The sequence below is a fragment of the Emydura macquarii genome, unplaced genomic scaffold (assembly GCF_026122565.2).
Source record: "Emydura macquarii macquarii isolate MOO-44397 ecotype Brisbane River unplaced genomic scaffold, CSIRO-AGI_Emac_v2 contig_1363, whole genome shotgun sequence".
NCBI classification, from domain to species: Eukaryota; Metazoa; Chordata; order Testudines; family Chelidae; genus Emydura; species Emydura macquarii.
In genome coordinates this window covers 23,964,490-23,983,593 of record NW_027131500.1, presented here as the reverse complement: position 1 = coordinate 23,983,593, position 19,104 = coordinate 23,964,490, and the positions used below count along the sequence as shown (strand labels likewise).

The window sequence follows — 19,104 nt, the reverse complement described above, 5'->3', positions numbered from 1 at the left end:
GATCTTCTCACGGTTGCAGCATAAGCATGTTATCTGAAAAGCTATTGCTCTCTGTAGTGATCTTTGGTTAGTGTTATATCAATAGCTTTCCTTTTTCATAAACAAAAGAGGGCAAATGGTCATGGGTTCAATCAATGATTGTTTTAGTTCTCTAAGTCTGTCCCAGAGAAAACTGTGATACTGAAGTATGAATATGAAAATGTAGGCATATATCACTTATTAATTTTCTGCTAAGAATTCAATAGGATACAGTCAAGTTTACTGAGGTATCCCTTTTTCCCAAATCTATAGGGCTGGATACAAAGTTTTCATAATTTCAGAGTACAGCATTAATTGTAATTAGTGTCATTTCAGGAAGGAGACAAGTCTGGAGATTATTTATTAAAAGACCTGAGAAATATTGTATCATCAGCCATGGTTAGTTCTACCATGATGTGAGAGACTGCTAGTTGTAGCACCCTGGTCACTTAAGTTGCTGCAGTAGAGAGAAGATTGTAGGCTTCATTGGAATCAATCAAGCAGTTACTGGTGGGGATTACTGACACTTGGTGGCAACTGTTGGGCTAATAAATTGATTGGTGGAGTAACGGGTAGATTTAGCATTGGGAGGAACAAGAAGTAATGGAGAAACTCAGAGGGTGAGCTGGGTGGAGAGGAAGCTGTGTGGAAGCTGCTCCTGCTGTATAATTATGCTGTCATGCCATGTTTGAACTGAGGATTAAAGATACACGTAGTGGAAAAGAAACAGTGTTTGTGAACAGACCACAAAATCCAACTAGGCAGCGCTGCTCACAGGGTAGTGTGAGAGGGACCCTGTGACACATGGGGACTTGCCCATGATCTTAACTCTCTTGGTCAAGATAAGGAGATGTGAGTTCAGGGGATCCAGACACAGTGGAGGAGATGCTGCATTGGGTAAGTGAACAACAAAAAGAGAAACAGAAGACCCAGCTGGCAGATAGGCAAACACTTCTGGGTTGGCTGGCAGAGCAGCAGTGGGCATTGGAGGAGTTTATCAAGGAGTAGTCTCAGGGTACAGCAGCAACTCCTGCAGATTGGTGAGTTCCACTGAGGGAACTGGAAATCAGGCAATTGGCCTTTGACTATGTAAATGGCCCCATGGTGTCACCCTGATGATTTTTTGCTAACTTTTGAGACAGTGGCTATCAGTGCTGAATGGGAGAAGGATGCTTGAGCGCTATGGCTAGCCCCTTATCTGACCAATGAGGGTCAGGAGGCTTATACGGCACTGAGTGAGCACCAAGCCAAAGACTATGATACACTGAAAACCACTATTCTGGACAGGGTGGGCCTGTCATCGGAAAAACACTGTCAAAAATTCAGAGTTACCAGATGGAATGACAGGATACGTCCCTAGGCTTTTGTGCAGAACTTATCTGACTCAGCCAGTTGGTGGTTGAGGCAAGACAGACAGGACATGGCGGTCATAAGGGACTCAATTATTTTTTAGCAGTTTATGCAGAGCCTCCCTGAGGTTATGAGAATTTGGGTCTTAAGTCATCAGCTGGAATCGCTAGAGAACACAGTAAAACTAACAAAGTAATACGTGGAAGCAGATTTTCCATGAATAGAGTTCTGTTCCCCTAGACAAGGAAGGAAGGAAGGAAGATTGAGGAACCGCCTTCATCAAAACCTGGGAAGGGGATGCAAGAGGCAAACAAGGGTGCTCCTAGTATTTGCTTAATGGTTTGTTACCAATGTGATTGAAAAAGGACATTTAAAGAAAAACTGCCCATACATGGACTGTGGGTTTACGGAGTTCTGTGGGCAGGTGGGCATAAAAGGCAGGCCTGGGATAATGACGGTTCCTACCAAAGTAGGCTGGAGAACCACATAGGGCATGGTGGATCGACAACTATGTGTTGCTTTGTATGGAGCACCTTGGTTAAACTGCACTGGCAACAGAAGGGGGAGACAATAACAATCCATGTGTACATGGGAAAAAGAATACTTATGCCATGGCAGTGATTCCAGTGGAAGGAGAAGGAAAATTTTAAGTGGCAGAGAGTGGGTGTGGTAAAGTTGTTGCATTATGCAGTGATGATAGGAATTGACTGGACTCCATCCCCCTTATATAAAAAGAGTGGAGGACAGAGAGGGAGAACCCAACAGTGGGGTCCTCAACGATAGGCCCTCTGGTAATCTTCCAGTGCGCTATGTAAAGACTGTAGACAACAAGCTCAGAGAGAATCAATATGCTGCAGGATCTGGAGGACCGGGGAGGGGACGTGGATCCATGTGATGGGGTGTACTCCCCACACCTGACCTGAGAGAATTAAATTAGGCCAGGTAGACCCAATCAGCCAATTAAACAGCAAACAAGGAGATTTAGGCTGTGTGGAGAGCCTTGCCTAGAAAGAAGCTAACCTGTGAGGAAACAGGCAGGGGCTTCCACAAAGCCAGAAGGCTGGCAAAGTGTAGAGAGGCTGCAGGAGTGACAGGGTCAGGGAGGCAGGCATGAGGAATGCCTGATGCCTTTTGAGTAGAAAGATTTTGAAGGACTCTAATCCAGAAGGGGAAACCACTTAGTGACCTAGCCAGTGGGCTGAGTCACAAAGAGAAAGCTGCAGCTCCTGGAGTGAGAGAGGGGCTGCAGAATGAGAAAAAGACAGAGAGTAACAAAGTGCAACTAAAGGAAGGGGCATCAGTGTGGCAGAGCTAATTCCCAGAACAGCTAGGAGGAGGCACTGTCCAATGGTGAGTCGAGTCACAGTTCAAGAAAGAAAGATCAGAGACACTTAGTACAGGAGGGCAGAGGCTTGGTCAACTGCTAGGAGGAGCAAGTCAGGGCAAGGCCCAGGATGAAAGAGATGCCAAGGATGGAGACAAGGGTCCTGATAAAGAGGCCTTGGCAAGTGAATTTACCTGAGCCCAAGGCAAGGTAAGTCAGGGCAAGAGGAATCTTGATATTGAGGCCCTGGAGAGACAACTTACTAGAACATATACAAGCCAGGGGAAAAGGAAACTAGAGGAAAGACCCATGGGATGCGACTGGTGTGATAACCTATGGGCAAAGATGGAAATGTGGGAGGAAAACTCCACCCTCTGTACTTCTTGTGGATGGAAGGTAGGAGACCCTCACTGGCAGCCCATGGAAGGCCAGTCTGAGAGGGACTAGGGAACCCCAACAGAACCTCAAACATATAAAGAGGTCAGGGCTCAGACTGGGAAGATTACCTCCTTGGGAGGCTGGAAAATATCTCAATTGAAATAAGGGGAGGAGGTATGTGACAGAGTGCTGGTTTGCTGAGAATGCTGCAGGCTTAACTGAAATTAGAGGGGGAGATATATGACATACCCTGGTCACTGAGGATGCTTCAGACTTAATTGGAATTGTTACTGGTGGGGTTACTGACACAACTGTTGGACTAATGAGGTAATTGGCTTAGCAATGAGATGATACAGAATTGGGAGAACAGGAAGTAATGGGTGAGCTCAGAGGGTGATCTGGATGGAGGAGAGAAAGCTGTGTGAAAGATTCCTCTTGTATACATGTGTTATGTCCTGCCATGTTTGGAAATGGAGGATTAAAAGTACCTGAGGTGTAAAAAGAAACAGATTGTGTATGTTTGTGAACAGGAGATCACAAACTGACTAGGTAGCGCTGCTCACAGGGTAGTGTGAGAAGGATGCTGTGACACATGGGTTACTTCTCGGGGTTTAACATGGGATCAAATGTAGATTTGAGTGTTTTCTGCCGCCACCGTATATACAAAACTTCTTATATATGCCTCTGTTAAAAGGTTAGTAAATAAGATGCCATTAAGTAACTCTCTTAGTGCTTGGGTCAAAAATTAACGTCAAATAAGAAAGGATATTGATATACTAATGAAGGAAGCATGTTTCTGTTCTCAGACAATCCCATCCCTGTTGTCTAAGATAACTTTGGTCAAAGTATCCATTTTATTCAAGAATTTTGAGGAAAGTTCAGTAACCAATGGTTCGACTTGTTAGGGTATTGAAATGACTGATGAAGAAAATGAATATTGATTGTAAGGTGTAGAGGACAAAGGAAAGGGAGATCTGGAAATTCTTGAGTGTCACAGTTAGTTAGTTTAGATAGATGGTTTAGACAGACAGACAGTGTCATAGTTCCTGAACAGCCCAACTAATCAGCACACTCAAGAACACAGAAGATACTAATTTTTAGCTACAGTTATGCCTACAGAACAGCTGGAAATAGAAACTTACAACTTGCTTTTAGAGGGCTCCCTGCACCCCTGCTTTCTTGTATTATATTTCTATGTGGATTAGGAACACCACTAAATGATATGCATAGATACTGGTATTGGATATGATGAGTGTCAATGCTTGAAACTGAAAGATGGTGAGTCTTATACTGAATTCATGCCAAAACTATGCTTTGCCAGACAAAGATATTAAAAAATGCATTGCCAGTACCATATACCGATTTGGCATGCAAAATGCAGAGAATGCTACAGATTGTGCTGACAGTGTGACATGATGTTTTCTTGGATGTAGTCTGGGTATCATGAGAGTAAGGTTGGAGACACTAATGAGAAAAAGAATACTGCCCTGGAAGAGCTGCTAAATATGCAGTAGTCACAAGATGCCTGGAGCTTTCTGGAATTTTGACATGAAAGCAGCGTAGTGTGAATTGGCCAGAGAAGCTTGAAGGAAAGGATTCAAGAAGGCAGAACTTGTTTCTTGAACCACACTTGTAAGAGAGTAAAGGAATTTTCAAATCATATTCAGTTGACTTCTGTCTGAAAGCTTGTTACCAGTGGGTGAATAAGAAGCGGGGATGTAAGGCTCAAACAAAACAAACACCTTTGCTACTTAAAGGTATCACTGGGATAACCTCAAAGAAAGAAAAGAAAAAAACATTGATATTTGACATCTACATGATCATAATGGACACAGAGACTAATCTCTGGACAGGGACCATCTACCTAAATGGATTTTTAAAGGAAATTGTAAAAGAAGCCAATAACATAGGTCTATCCTACTGGAAGATTCTTCTCTACCGAAGTGATCCTCCAAAGAACACTTACACCAGCTTTACACTTGTTTTCTGTTGGTGGTATATACAAAGTATCTGCTCTGTTCCCAACACCCTATTAGCACCAAGTTCTACATTTAGGAAGGAGGAGGGTCTCAAGCCAGATGGTAAACAAGGATCAGACCTTCAAAGCCTTCCAAAAGCAAGTTGTAGCTGAATAAACACAAATTACTGGTTCCCATAATATAAAATGATTGGCTTCTATCACTTTTAGTTAACCCTTAAAAGCAGCCAAAACAAGACCGGACATTTTTTAAATAAATAGTTGCAGTCTGAGGAGTTGGGGAAGACAATGAATCTATGTTGCTGTTGTGAACTCTAATTAGGAAGTAGTTCCTCTTCCGCGCAAATATCTTTCTTGTAGCTGACTTCTTGCGTTCCACTGAAAACTGTGCCTCTTTGTCAGAGCATTCCAGAACCACATTAAGAGGTGCCAAGATACATACTGTCAGAAGGAGTAAGTCTGGAGCTCTGTGGGGAATCTGACCTTACCTCTGAGATAGAAGGCCTGGCAACAAAGAGGCTGGTTCTTATGGCATGGTCAGGAGAGTGGAAGATCAGAATTGAGCAAACTCTCACTGATGCTAAGCAAATACTTTTCTCTGCTTTTCTGATAACTTGTAAGAATAAATGGAATCGAGGGATGGAAAATAACTGGTCCTGACTTAAGTCAAGAGGGGATATATCATCAGAGAACCTGGATGCCCACCAGCTCCTAACAATCCTAAGGACATTTGATGTTATAGAATCTATATGTGGAGAAAATCTATTAGGTCATTCAGTTAATTATGAAGATGCAGAATAGTTTCTTACTGTGCATTTTCTAGTGCTTGACCTTCCAGCAATACAGATCCACATTGGGGCTCTACCTGACTGCTATCTTCAAAGAGCACTGCAGCTGATTGTAAAGTTTTCAGATTGTCTGCAGGAGACTAGCTTCCTCCTATCAGATGAATAGGTATAAGAAAGTCATGATGAAGGATGCACCAATCCCACAGGGCTCTGTCTTCATAATACAATTTAAGTGAGAGTCCTATCCCTAATGGTTGAAATAATACACTGTTCTTGAATTCTATGTAAGAATTTATAGTACCTTATCTGAATATATTGAGTTGTGCATCAACGCCAAACACATGAAAACAGCTCTTAATGTCAAGCACACTGCATTAAGGTCCAATATACTGATGCAAACCCTGAGTTTCTCAGCTTTACACAAAATATTAAGATATTCTAGAGAGCTCTCCAGTATAGTCCAAGTGCTTATCACCACATCTGGAGAGTTTTAGGAGGAAAAGTTCTAAAGAATGTTTGAAGACGCTATCCATCAGATAAGGGAGTCTTGCACGTGATGATGATCAGCTGTTGACTTTTGCTTTGCAATTTGCACTCAACCAAGACTGTAGGTTTCTTACGATCAGCATGTGTAATGGATTTCCATGAATGCAAGAATCCATGAAACCTCAAAAAACAAATTAGCCTCTCCCCCCACATGACTGCAAATGTATAGAAGCAGTATTTCTTTGAATGTTTCAGCACTTTTGGAGCTGAAAGGCAGTAACCACTGAAGCATCTAGACTGGTCCCGAATATTAATTTCTATGTTTGGGTGAAGATGGACTTTATTGATTCCTAAGCAGGAAGCAGACTTTGTGTAGTGAAAAATTTTTTGGAAGAATGCCTCTCAGGCTGAAAGCACTAAACCAGTCCTGATAGAAGGCATGATAACTGCCAATGTTATCATATGAAAACTGAATCTTGAGGTGAACCTGTTCAGTACAAAGACCCTTTCCTTTTTGAGTCACAAATTTTCTAATTAAATCAGCGCCCTAAGAGTTCTGCAATTCCATAGAGTTTGCAGCAGAATCTACTATTTGCTCACTCCTTGCCATAGAATTGTGATCTAGAATCTAAGCTTTCACTCTAAAAAACCTCAGCATCTAGTCCACCTGGTTGCATATATAACTTTGAACATGTGAGCCAAGTGTAAATAGATATGCTGTTGCCTTCTTGGATCTGCAGACATCCTTAACATAGCTTAGAGGTTTGAACTGCCCTAATCATCTCAATGAGATGTATAGCTGAAACCTAATGATAATTTAATTGTTAACTCTTTCACTGCTGGTTATTTGAGCAGAAATATCCAATTACCTCACAGCATCCCACAATTCTTAGTTGCCTCCCATGCTGTCCCAGGTATCAACACCCCACTCTCTCCAATTTAGCTGACAAAATCTTCAGCAAGAAAACTCCTAACCAATTATTTTTATATGACAATTACTACAGAAACTACACTTAGCTGTCATAATTCTATTAAAGGGAAAAAGAGAACAAACAAGAAAACACAGAGAGAATGATCCTTTGCTTATGGGAATAAAAAGAAATGTAGGCATTCTCCTTTATAAATGGCACTTTTGCAGATCTAAACATTTACTGTAAGGGAGTATTATGCACTTTGTCACTATTGTCATTTCTTCCAAGATTATTCCAGGTGCACATTTTTCCAAGCATGGGCATCTGCAGCAGAAATTTTTACTGAGAATATACAGTAGACTTATCCTCAGTACAATATAGTAAGATAGCATCAGTGAGATTACTAGAGATATCAAGGAACTAGACAGACAATAATGTATTATCATTTTTTCTTTCATTAAAGAAGACAGAAGGAAATAAGAAAAACTAAAGAAAATTTAAACCGCAAAGGAAAGTTCCATCTCACTTCACTCATATTTACCCTATCTGATATGAGAAATTACACTAAGGAAATGAGGTAAAGCTCTTTTTTAAAGTTCCTTTGGTCAAGTGATACGCGTACCATGGCGCAAAGATGCCAAACAATCTGCTTGAGTGCCCAGGGTTATGTCCACTATGCTAGGGAGAACTCAGAAAATATTTCTTAGTCTTAATAGGAGAGTTTATATTTACTCTGTTCTTGTAAAAACAGACTACAGAGAAAATTGTTAAAATTCAGCTCATCATCTTTTGATTAACTGACATCACTTGTTTGCTTGTAATTGCAATGATTGGAAAAAACAGCATTGTGAATGTTAGCATTTGAAATAGATTACCATTATCTATTTTTTTTCTATGTATTGTTTAAACCTCTTAATTAAATTTTTAAAATAAGTGCACAGCGAAGTGAATCTAACCTCTATATAGTATCAGGGTAATCCAATAGGATTAAGCTCAGCAAATAATTTAATAAAACTCTACAAGAAAAATGACTTAACCATTAAGGACAATGCAGCACTAATGTGTTTCATAACCAATGTCTTACCAACTGTAAAAGGGTCAGTGCACATGTCACTTCTGTTCTCCTTCCATGCCAGCAGGTACTCAATACTGACGTGATCTGCAGCTTCTGTATGACTGTTAACTGCCACCATCATGTTATGAGCTTTTGCGATGCCATAATAAACCTTTGTTTCATCCACCAGGGGCAAGTGAGTTAGAGTTTTTGCTGCCTCAAAAGCCTGACTGAAATATCCACAGGCTTTGTAGTAGTTCCCCTATTAGGGAAGAGAAAATTAGGTTTTAATTTTTTTTTCAACTAGCACATTTTTAACCTAGTACTTCGTATTTCCTCCCTTCACAAAGAAGTCACAGCTGCTATTCCAGTCCACAGAATGATTCACTGTGTGTGATCTTGGAAAACTCACACCTCTCTGCCTCAGTTTCTTAATCTGTAAAATGCAGATAATATTACATACTTACCTGTCTCTCTGGGGAACTGTATTTATTAGTCCCTGTTCAAATAGCATTTTGACCATGTAAACCTCTATATAAATGGTAGGTATTATTTTTTATTAGAGCTGAGCCACTCAGTAACAGTAACCACAAATTCAGTAAGTTCAACATCCTTGGTAGAGGAAAGGTATGAAAAACTAGCATGGTGATACTAAAACTTAGAAACAGGGAAACAAGGAAGCTAGTCAAAACCCCTCCCATCAGAAGCATAGAAATTAAATGTTTAGCTTTAAGGAAATAATAATAGTGTCTAAGACAGCATGCACTCCTCTAAACAAAAAAGGGAAACAGGAAGGCAAGATGTAAACCCTTGTAGATAAATGGCAAGGTTAAAGAGATTATTCAAGACACAGATTTCCTTCAGAAAATGGAAATCAACAATAGCTGAGCCAATAAAAGGATCATAAACTACAGCATGCAACACATAAGAAGGAATTAGAAGGGCTATGATGGAATTTGAAGAGCAGATAGCTAAAAGGTATAAAAACAAATAAATAATTCTTTAAATGCATCAGAAACAGAAAGCCTGTGAGAGAATCCATGTGTCTGCACCACAGGGAGTAAAGGGAGCAATTAAAGAAAATAAGGATATTGCTGAGAAGGTAAATGTTTTTTTGCATCTATCTTCATCTATCTGCATGTTGGGGAGATGCCTACACTGGACCTATTCTTTTCTGGTGATAAAGACAAAGTACAATCTGAGATAGAGGAGTCAAAAGAAGAGATGCTGGAACAAGCTGACAATTTAAAAAGCATCATATCACTAGGCCCAGATGATATGCACCATAGAGTTTTTTAAGGAACCTGAAATTGAAGTGGCTGAGTTGCCACCAAATATATAGAATCTCTCATAAAATCAGATACTACAATAGAGGGTAGTAAGTGGTATATCTATGGTTTTAAAAAATAGCCTGCCGGAAGGTCCTGTACTAGCATCAGTGTTGTTTAATGTGTTTTTTAAAATTATCTGGAAAGGGGGGTGAATAAGGTGGCAAATTTGCAAAGGACACAAAATTATTTCAGTTTGTCAAGATCAGGGAAGACTGGGAGGAACTTCAGAAGGACCTAACTAAAGTAGGTGAATGGGCAACATGATGGCAAATGCAATTCAATGTTGAAAAATGCTAAGTAATGGACATTGGAGGATATAATTTGAAATACTTATAATGCTTAATGGGTTACAAATTAACTGTAACAGCTCAGGAAAAAGACCCACACATCATTGTGGACATCTCAGTGAAGACATCTGCTCAATGAGCATCAGTCTTAAAAAATAAAATATAATATAATAAAAAAAACAAAAAACAGTTAGGATGTATAAGGAATGGGATGGAAAATAATACTAAAACTATTACAGTGCCATTATATAAATAAATAGTATGCCCTCACTTGGAATACTGTGTTCAGTTCTATTTACTCCATCTCAAAAAAGATACAGCAGCAATAAAAGAGGTTCAGAGATATATCATGAGAATGACTAGGGCCATGGAAAAATTACCCTATGAAGAGAGAGTGAAAAAAAAAGAGCTGTCTACATTAGACAGGCGATAACCAAGATACAATATGATAAAAACACACCAAACAACAAATGGTACAGAAAAGAGAGATTGGAAAGGTCCTTGCTCATAATATAAAAACAAGGGGGGCATTTGATATAAGTGAAAGGCAGCAAATTCAAAACTAATAAAAGGAAATATTTTTTTCACACAGTGCACCCTGTGGAACTCACTTGCCACAAGATATCATGGAGGAAAGAGCTTAAGATTTAAAACAAAGATTGGACATTTAATATGAGTAACAACATTACCCCAAATTATAATAGTAAATATTTTTAAAATAGACAAATATTTTGGAAGGGATATAAATTATCAAGTGTCAGGTCATAAGCCAAACTTTAACAAGTGACATTAGACTGAAACCTTCTGGTTGGGGCAAATTATCGTATAACTGCCTAGTACAGGCTTCTTGTGCCTTCATCTGAAGCAGCTGAAACGGGACACTGTCAGAGACACAAGTACTAGATGGACAACAGATCTGACCCAGTATGGCAATTCCTATGTTCCTATTATTAGCAGCCATGGACGATTGTCCATGATGGGAAGCCAGCTTCCATCCCTCAAACCCCTGTGGAATTCTGCAGCCTTTGATGGGCACATTCTTCCTGGCTCAAGTCTTTTTCAGAGATATCAGCTGCTTGGCCCCTTCACTCTTAATTTGACTAAGTCCACCCCTGAAGATTTCAGTTGCCCTCTACAATTGTGGAATCTGATTAGTCTGTGGAGTTACAGAGGGCTTCCTGATGGCAAGGAGCCAGGGGTCAAGATGTAATTTTTTTTTATGCATACAAAAAACTTATGCACACGGTCAGCATTATAAAAACAAAAAGTGTATGTCAGATATTAAATATGTAGCTTAATGGGATATGATTTAAAAATCACTAGAAAAAATTATTCAGTGACAAAGTAGGCTCAATTGGCTCACATATTGAAGCAGATAGTTCTTTTCATTCACATAATCCAGAAAAATTTTCCTGTGGACAGTCCCCTCCTCAAATTTGTTGAGACTACACTAAGATTTAGAACCATCAGAACTTGTTTAGTCTGGCAGAAATCACTCATATTTATGCTAACAGCTAATACTAAACTAAGGCTAGTTAAACTACATGCTGTTTGATATAGTCCAATAAAATAAAACCCTATTTCCTATCAAGTAGAAAAATAAATTGCCATTGATATTTCAAGTAGTATGATTTCGAAAACTAAATACTAACAACAATAACCATAACAAGAAAAAGTAACACATCCCTTAAAAATGAATCATATGAAGAAGAGAACTCTGCAGAGCAGATATATGTAAGCTTTTTCTGAAGTATTTCAATAGGTGTGTGTGGCAGGAGACTTATACACTGAGTTTCAGAAAGACAGTGTGAAAAGAGACATCATTTAACACCCAAGTGTAATGCATTGAACTCTCATATACAAGTTTTTAGTTTTAAAGAACTCTTGACATATTTTTTAAATAATATATTTTACAAAATCCCCAAGAATATTTAAAAGTCATATTCCTTCTCTGTATTTCTTTTTATGATACCATGATTCAGTGCAGGGACCCCAATCAATTCCATAACAGTGAATTCTGATGTCACAAACAGAACTTAAGGAGAACATGAAGGAGGATGCTAATTCTTATAGAAGAGCATTTTGAATGCAGTTGGCAATCAGCAATGATGACAAAGGAATAGTATAAAATATAAATGTCAGTTAACCAAAATTTGAGTTAAAAATTTGGCAACACTTGCCTGAAATGTGGAGAGGAAATATTTAACTCTACTGATGATATAAACCTATTTTATTCTGACTTCCAGATCAACTAACCTACAAAAAAAGGTACCTTTTAAATATATTTCTTGTATAACTTGCAAATACTTTGGCTTTCAAATAATTTTTATAAAGGCAGAGTCTTCTACATTTTCATTCAGGAGCAAATCTTTAAGTGAGTATATCATAATACTAAGATCCCAGGTTAATTCAACAATTAAAGCGCAGACTTTGTTTCATTGCTTAAGCAACACCACAGGACAGTAACCTTTGCACTGGGAATTCTGTATCAAATAAAACATAAAAGTAAGGAGGCATTTGAGGGTTGCAATTTCTAAGGTGGACATACAGACTGTAGAATAAATTAAAAGAACGTTACTTAGGTTGCCAAATCAAGCATTAAAGTTAGGAAATGCCACATTTATGGTTGCCGCACACCTGTAGAACTCCTCCATTTTTTCAGTAATATGGTAGCCTTTGCTCAGACATGCTCTTAGTAATTTGAAATTTCATTTTCAATATTTATATAGAATTTATTCATGCTAAAAGTGCTTTCCTACCTTCGCATTTTCCAACTAGCGTGGCTGAGCAAGATGAGTACAATTTTCTTTTATTAATCATTATTTCAACATGATTCGACATATCATTTCAACTTCAAAAATGTTTTAAAAACAGTTGCTGTCAAATACTTTTTTTCTGAATACTGTGTTGGATTTGATTCAACATTAGGAGTGCAAGGTGGGTGTAACTACCCTATCCCCTGCATGGGCAGCTGCACTGGCATAGGCTTTTATCACATAGAAAGAAAGGTAACCGGTGTCTTCATTTGCAGTTTAACCAAAGAAGGGCAGTTTTAAGAATCAGGCAGAATTCAAAAGGAAGCTTGTCTAAGAGATACGTTAAATTAGCACATTTCATGGGTACTCTAGTCTGGCCTTGCCCACCTCTGTCTATTTTCTGGGTTGCACAGGCCAAACCAAAGCTGCCATGCAGAATGGAGGGCAGAGTGGGATGGAAAAAAGAGCTTGTACGACTGATACACTCCCCTGGAAGACTTTCTGCTACTGGAAGTCACTTCCTGAATTATGCTGACAGAGCCACATTGCAAAGCAGAGACATTCTCTCATATAAGAGCAAAAGATTTTGATCCTGAATTACAATCAACTGATGTCATCATCATTATAATTAATACTTACTTTTTCATTGTAAATATCTCCAAGGGAAATACATGCATCCACTAGGCTTTGGCTTAGGTGAGCACTTTTCGCAACTGTCGCAAACTTTTCCAAGTACTCAATAGCCTCAGTCACTTTTCCCTGACTGAAACAAACAAGAAAGGTTGCTATTACATTTTTATCGAGATTGTTTCTTTATTCACTGCAATAGACTATAGTTGAGAATCTGTTATTGCTTCCCATATCAGCCTTATTTTAAAGTAGTCTAGAAACTGTATTCACTAATTTGCTTTGGGGTGAAATTTGGAACCCGATTCTGTACTCATTTGCACATGTGCTACACTTCTATGGAAGCCTGTAGAGTATTTAACTACAAGGGACAGAATTAGTCCTCTATACACAGTGAGAAAAAATACTTTTTCATAAATTTCCAGAATATTGTGGTATTATTTTTAGTACCAAGAATGAAAAAACAGCTAGATTATTCTTTACAAGGTTTTTCTGAGTTTCCAGTACTCTAAAATGATGTTTTATTTAATCAGAATCAGATCATTCATTTTTGTAGATAGGTTGGATCTCACCTAGTGACCAAATTGATGGTACATGCCAAGGGAGAGGACTAAATATATTAGTTCATCGGTGAGAATCTTACTTTTGTATTTTTCTGCCCCTATTCACGGATGCCACTATTTGCTTTGGAATCCTTTCCCTTCTTGTACAGCAGCAACAATATAATGACACTAACACTGTAGACCATAGAGCTGATAGCGTCCTTCAGGATGTAATACTGCTGTTTGGCTGTGTAGACCAAGGGTTGCTGGAATCATACAGGCTACCCTATAAAGTGTGGATTACAGGTGCCACCTCCAGTTCCCCTTGAGACACAGGCTACCTGAGGTCACTCCCAATCTAGGATGAAAATTGGCTAACGACTCTGACAATAATATTTGCACATATCATTTTTAATAAAGCTGGCCATATTAACAATATAGTATCTCTGCCCTCTAGGCCAGATGCTCGAGTTTGCTTGTGAGTGAAGCACTGCACTCTTTTTCTCTTTAAGGCTGAATGTCACTGCAGCTGACCTCAATATAAGCCATGAACCCAAGTCTCTAACGTAGTCGTGCAGCATGCTATATGTCAAGTCACCAAGACAGCCAAAAAACATCCAGTCCCTAATTTAGAAACTCACAAATTGAAGTTCCTGTAAGTGATGAAAAATTGTGATATATTTTCATATTATTTTAAAACACCTTTAAATCATAGTCCTGCAACAAATGACTGGCTGAGGCTTATTTAAACTAAATATTTTAATATAAACCATATTAGGGATACATTTCCAGAATTTGGTGGTGCTATGTCTACTACAGTTCCTTAATTGGCTTATGCAAACAGAGTATTCAGAAAAGTCAAGTTCCTGACACGGAACAGGAAAAACAGTGAAGCCTTGATGCAAATCTTTAATATAGCTGTGACCACCTCTAGATAAATGGAGTCTGCTGCAATATTGCAACAGGCTACCAAAACATCCAGAATTTAACAGGTGCTTAAAATGTTCAAGTGTATTTATCAAAATTATTAAATGACCATATTTAAACAACAGTAGAATATGAAATGTACTGAATTGTAAACATTTGTTCAATGTCAAAAGGTTTCTGAATTTTAGAATTAGAAACATATTCGGAAACCTATCTTTCTTCCAAGGGGAGAAAATCAAACATTTCTACACAGAAGCATGCCACATGATTTATATAAGTTAAAGGACAAGGTTAAAGTGTTAGACAAATATTAATTCCAGTTTTTCTAGTTTTCTATATGCAGTGCACAGGTGCAACTTGAACAGCATATTATATGGTATAATCATTAAATCCATTCAACCAGACCTTAGAGAGTTAAAAACATATATTCTGAGGAAAAGAACTCCTCGGTCCAAAGAATGAGAATGAAACAGTGCAGAATATTTGTGTATCAAGGTGATTCCAGTTTCCAACTGGGAAAACAGGACCGTTAACACCCACATCCCTTGACAACTGTCCAATTATGTATATCACACTTGGCCTACTGTTTGCAGTAGAAGTAATCAATAAAGGATGTGGTTGAGTGAACATAGATTTTGGTTGAACCAATGCATGAAAACTTAATCATTTACTCAGAGTGGAGAAATCAAATAGAGCAGAGATGAAACAGCCACTAAGGGGTTTGTTGATTGTGCCACCAAGTTTGTGGGTTAGAGGCTGAAAGTAATAAGGCAAATGGAATCAGTGACAGGAGAAAATGTAAAAAGGTTTGTTTAATCTCATGAATTAATAGAAATGTTTTGATGTATTTTCAGTCATTTTTGGATATTTCACATCAAAGATCTTGTGTTCCATTTATAGAAAATATGAAAATTACTAGGGCATATAATTTGTCTCAAGGAAAAAAGAAATTAATTTGATATATAACAAAAAGGTAATTCACACAGTTAGAACTTCATTTATGCCAGCTAGCAACAAACTCTACTATTAGATGGTAGAAGAGTCTTCCAAAGGAAGTTATAGAAGCACTATAGCTTGAGACATTTAAAACCAGTCCAGACAAAACACTACAAAATATTCTGTCTGAAACAACCTTGCACTAGACAGTAAGATGCATCTGATAATGTAATAAATAGGTCTTATCCATCTCAAACATCTAATATTTTATGGTTCTTTCAAAAAGGCATATTTTTCAAAATTTCTACATACTTTGAATAACTATATAATTTCTGCTTCCTAAGATATTGCCTTCCTATTCTTGCGAGATATACAGCTTTTTTACGACATTGGCATTCATGACTCCATAGGGCAGTTATGGTTGCTTCAGAAAAAGGTATTACATACCTGTAGTAATTTTGTTTTCACAATTTAGGCTAAAGGGGCCAATGGAATTTTATCTATGTTAGACATTATGGAGGCCCAAACCTTTTGTGATATTCCTCAAGACAATCTTGCAAGGATGGCTGAATCTGATATACAAACCCAGTGTCCACAAAAAGTTACTCTTTACTACAGTGGACACTGCCAGAGATTATCTAGAACGTGATGCCTTACACCAAACTGTTCCTCAAATAAGGATAGGCTTAGATACCTCCAATCAGGGTTCAGTAGCACATTTGATCACATTCTTTGGAAGCCTTAGTAGCCCAAACTCCATATAAAATTGAAAAAATACATGGGACAACAGGCTGGTTCTCAAATGCTTTTTCCTATGGATCAGAGAGCAATCAGTGCAGATTCTCACAGACACTGCAGTTATGATGTATTACCTGAATGGACAGAGAAGCTTGTTCAACTCTGTTGTGTTAAGTGGCAATCTGTGGAATGATGCATTCAAAATGAGGAGACTCTATTCTGGTATAAAAACCCCTCAGCCAGCAACCTGGGTGAGAAGGTTGTGAATCATGATGAGAAGTTATTCAAACTCTCACTGGCTCATCCAGTATTTTCCCAGTGAAATCATCCAAACACGGACGTGTTCATTACAGGTCAGAACAATAAACATCCAAGTTCTGTGTGAGAGTGAATGTGTATCACATGCTTTTTTTTTTTTTACATAGGGGAAAGCGCTCCTTTATACCTTTCTTTCATTTCCTCTCATCCTCACAATACTAAGGAAGATTCAACAAAACAGATCCAGAGTGATCTTTGTGATGATCATCTGGGCTGGGCAGAACTGGTTCTTTGCATTTTTGACTCTCATTTACTCTTCACCCAGTTGTGATATCTTGTCTGAGCAGAATAGGGTAATGCTCTCAAATCACTTCTACTTACAGTATGGCAACCAGATTTCTAAGATCAAGTTATCGTATGCTTGTCCAAAGAGATCCAGGCTGTTCTGTTAGAGTTTGTCAGCCGTCCACTAGGAAGTGTTATGTGGCCAAATGGAACCAGTTTAAAATGTTTACTTAATATAAAGACCTGAACCCATTTTCATGGCCAGTTCAAGTTATTTTAGGATTTCTCTAGTTTCTGATGGCATTAAGGCTATCCTTGGCTACCACTGAAGTCTACTTAGCTTTTATAGCTGCCTACCATATTACTGTGAAAGTGATCATGGAATGTAACCTTCCCCTCTTTGAACATTTATTAAAGGAATGTTACAGACTTGTGTACTTTCCCATCTGGCATTCTGCTGAACCTTGGCACTTGTGGTGCTACCCAAACTCATAGAAGAGCCCTTTTAAGTTCATGGATCTTGTGATCTGTACCATCTCTTGGTAAAGTTTTCATTCTTCATGGCCATTACATCAGCCAGAAGAGCTTGGAATTGTAGGCCCTGATGATCAGCTCACTTTATACTACATTTCACATAGACAATATGATATGTAGCTTTTGCCCACAATTTTTGCCAAAAACAGTAACAGAGTTTCACTTCAGTCTATATCAATGTCTGTATTTTCCCCAGAGCTCCCATAGGCATACTGGGGAGAGGAAGGCACATACCATGAACGATAAAGGAGCTTTTAGTTACTATTTAGACAGAACTAAGTAGTTAAGAAAGTCAGACTACTTATGGACTTTGGAGAAATATCTACCAGTGAAGACATCTCAGCTCAAAGGCTATTTAAGTGGATAAGACCATGCATCCAGTCATGCTATAACCTACCTAATGTTTATGCACCAAATGTCTTGGGACAGACTCAGGGAGGAAGATAGCAGCCTCAATGGCAAGAATCCACAATGTGCCATTATCTTAAAGCTGTATATCTGTTACATCTGTTACTTGAAGTTCAGTTCACACTTTCATGAATCACTATTCTCTCAATACTACATCAAGAGCTGATGCTGGTTTCAGGAGAGCAACGCTACAGTCATTGTTCAGTTAGCAGGACTTCGCAGTTCACCTTAGGGAGTCAGTGCGAGCTGGTCTCCTACAGTGGAGCTCTATGGAGACATGGGTAAAATTTTCAAAAGCACCTAAAAGACTTAGACTTCTAAGTCTCACTGACTTTCAATGAGTCTAAGGACAGTCTAAGCTGTGCAGCTGCGGCCTCTGTAGCTCTTCATTGAAGATGCTACTATGCTAGTAGGAGAGCTTCTCCTGTCAGCGTAGTTAATCCACCTTTGCAAAAGGTGGTAGCTATGTCTATGGGAGAAGCTCTCAGTCGACATAACACAGTCTACACCAAGGGTTAGATTGGTTTACCTATGTTGCTCAGGGGTGTGGATTTTTCACATCCCTGAAAGATGTAGTTATACTGATGTAAGTTTGTAGTGTAGACCTGTTCTTAGGCTAAGTGTTCAAGTCACTTTTGAAAATGAGCCTAAGGCCTTAAATTTCTCAGGTGCTTTAATTTTTTTTTTTACCACGTCACTAAAAAGATAAAGGATTTACTTAATAGTAACTCTGTCCCCCAAGTGTATTGCCTTCACAGAGCCACAGAATGATACTCTCTCCTCCCCTCTACCTCAGAGGATTTCTGGCAGTAAAAGAAGTGTTAGAGATAAGTCTGGCTGAGGTAAGTCTGGCAGCAAGATTTAGATGGCACAATGGTAAAAAAACAAGTGGACAGTCAACTCTAGCTCTCCCATTGTTGCTCAGAATGGTGGCACTGCACTGGTGATAGAGAAACAGTGGGGGAATTTATCAAAGTGCTCATTGTAGACAAGGCTGGTACCTTTGTATGGCAACCAGGATGAGAAAGGAAATGCCAGTTGTGTCTGTCTTGTCAGCCCACTTCTCAGTCCCAGTCCTATACAGGTGCTCTCTTTTCCTAAAGGCTGATTTGTCCAGATATTGCTGATGTCTCAGAACAGTATGTCATTCTACAGTATACATGGTATATCCTGTAATACCTAAGCACA

At 38.7% G+C, this 19,104-nt stretch overlaps 1 protein-coding gene across 2 annotated transcripts in view; it reads right to left on the bottom strand.

Moving 5' to 3' along the window:
• TTC29 (tetratricopeptide repeat domain 29) overlaps window positions 1-19,104 on the bottom strand; it is a 194,274-nt gene that overhangs the window by 71,732 nt on the left and 103,438 nt on the right. For both annotated transcript variants that reach the window (XM_067551997.1, XM_067551996.1), the window contains exons 10-11: window positions 13,301-13,424; window positions 8,318-8,549 (exon numbers count right to left, since the gene is read on the bottom strand). In XM_067551997.1, coding sequence (XP_067408098.1) covers window positions 8,318-8,549; window positions 13,301-13,424 — 356 coding nt within the window. The remainder of the gene's footprint in view (window positions 1-8,317; window positions 8,550-13,300; window positions 13,425-19,104) is intronic.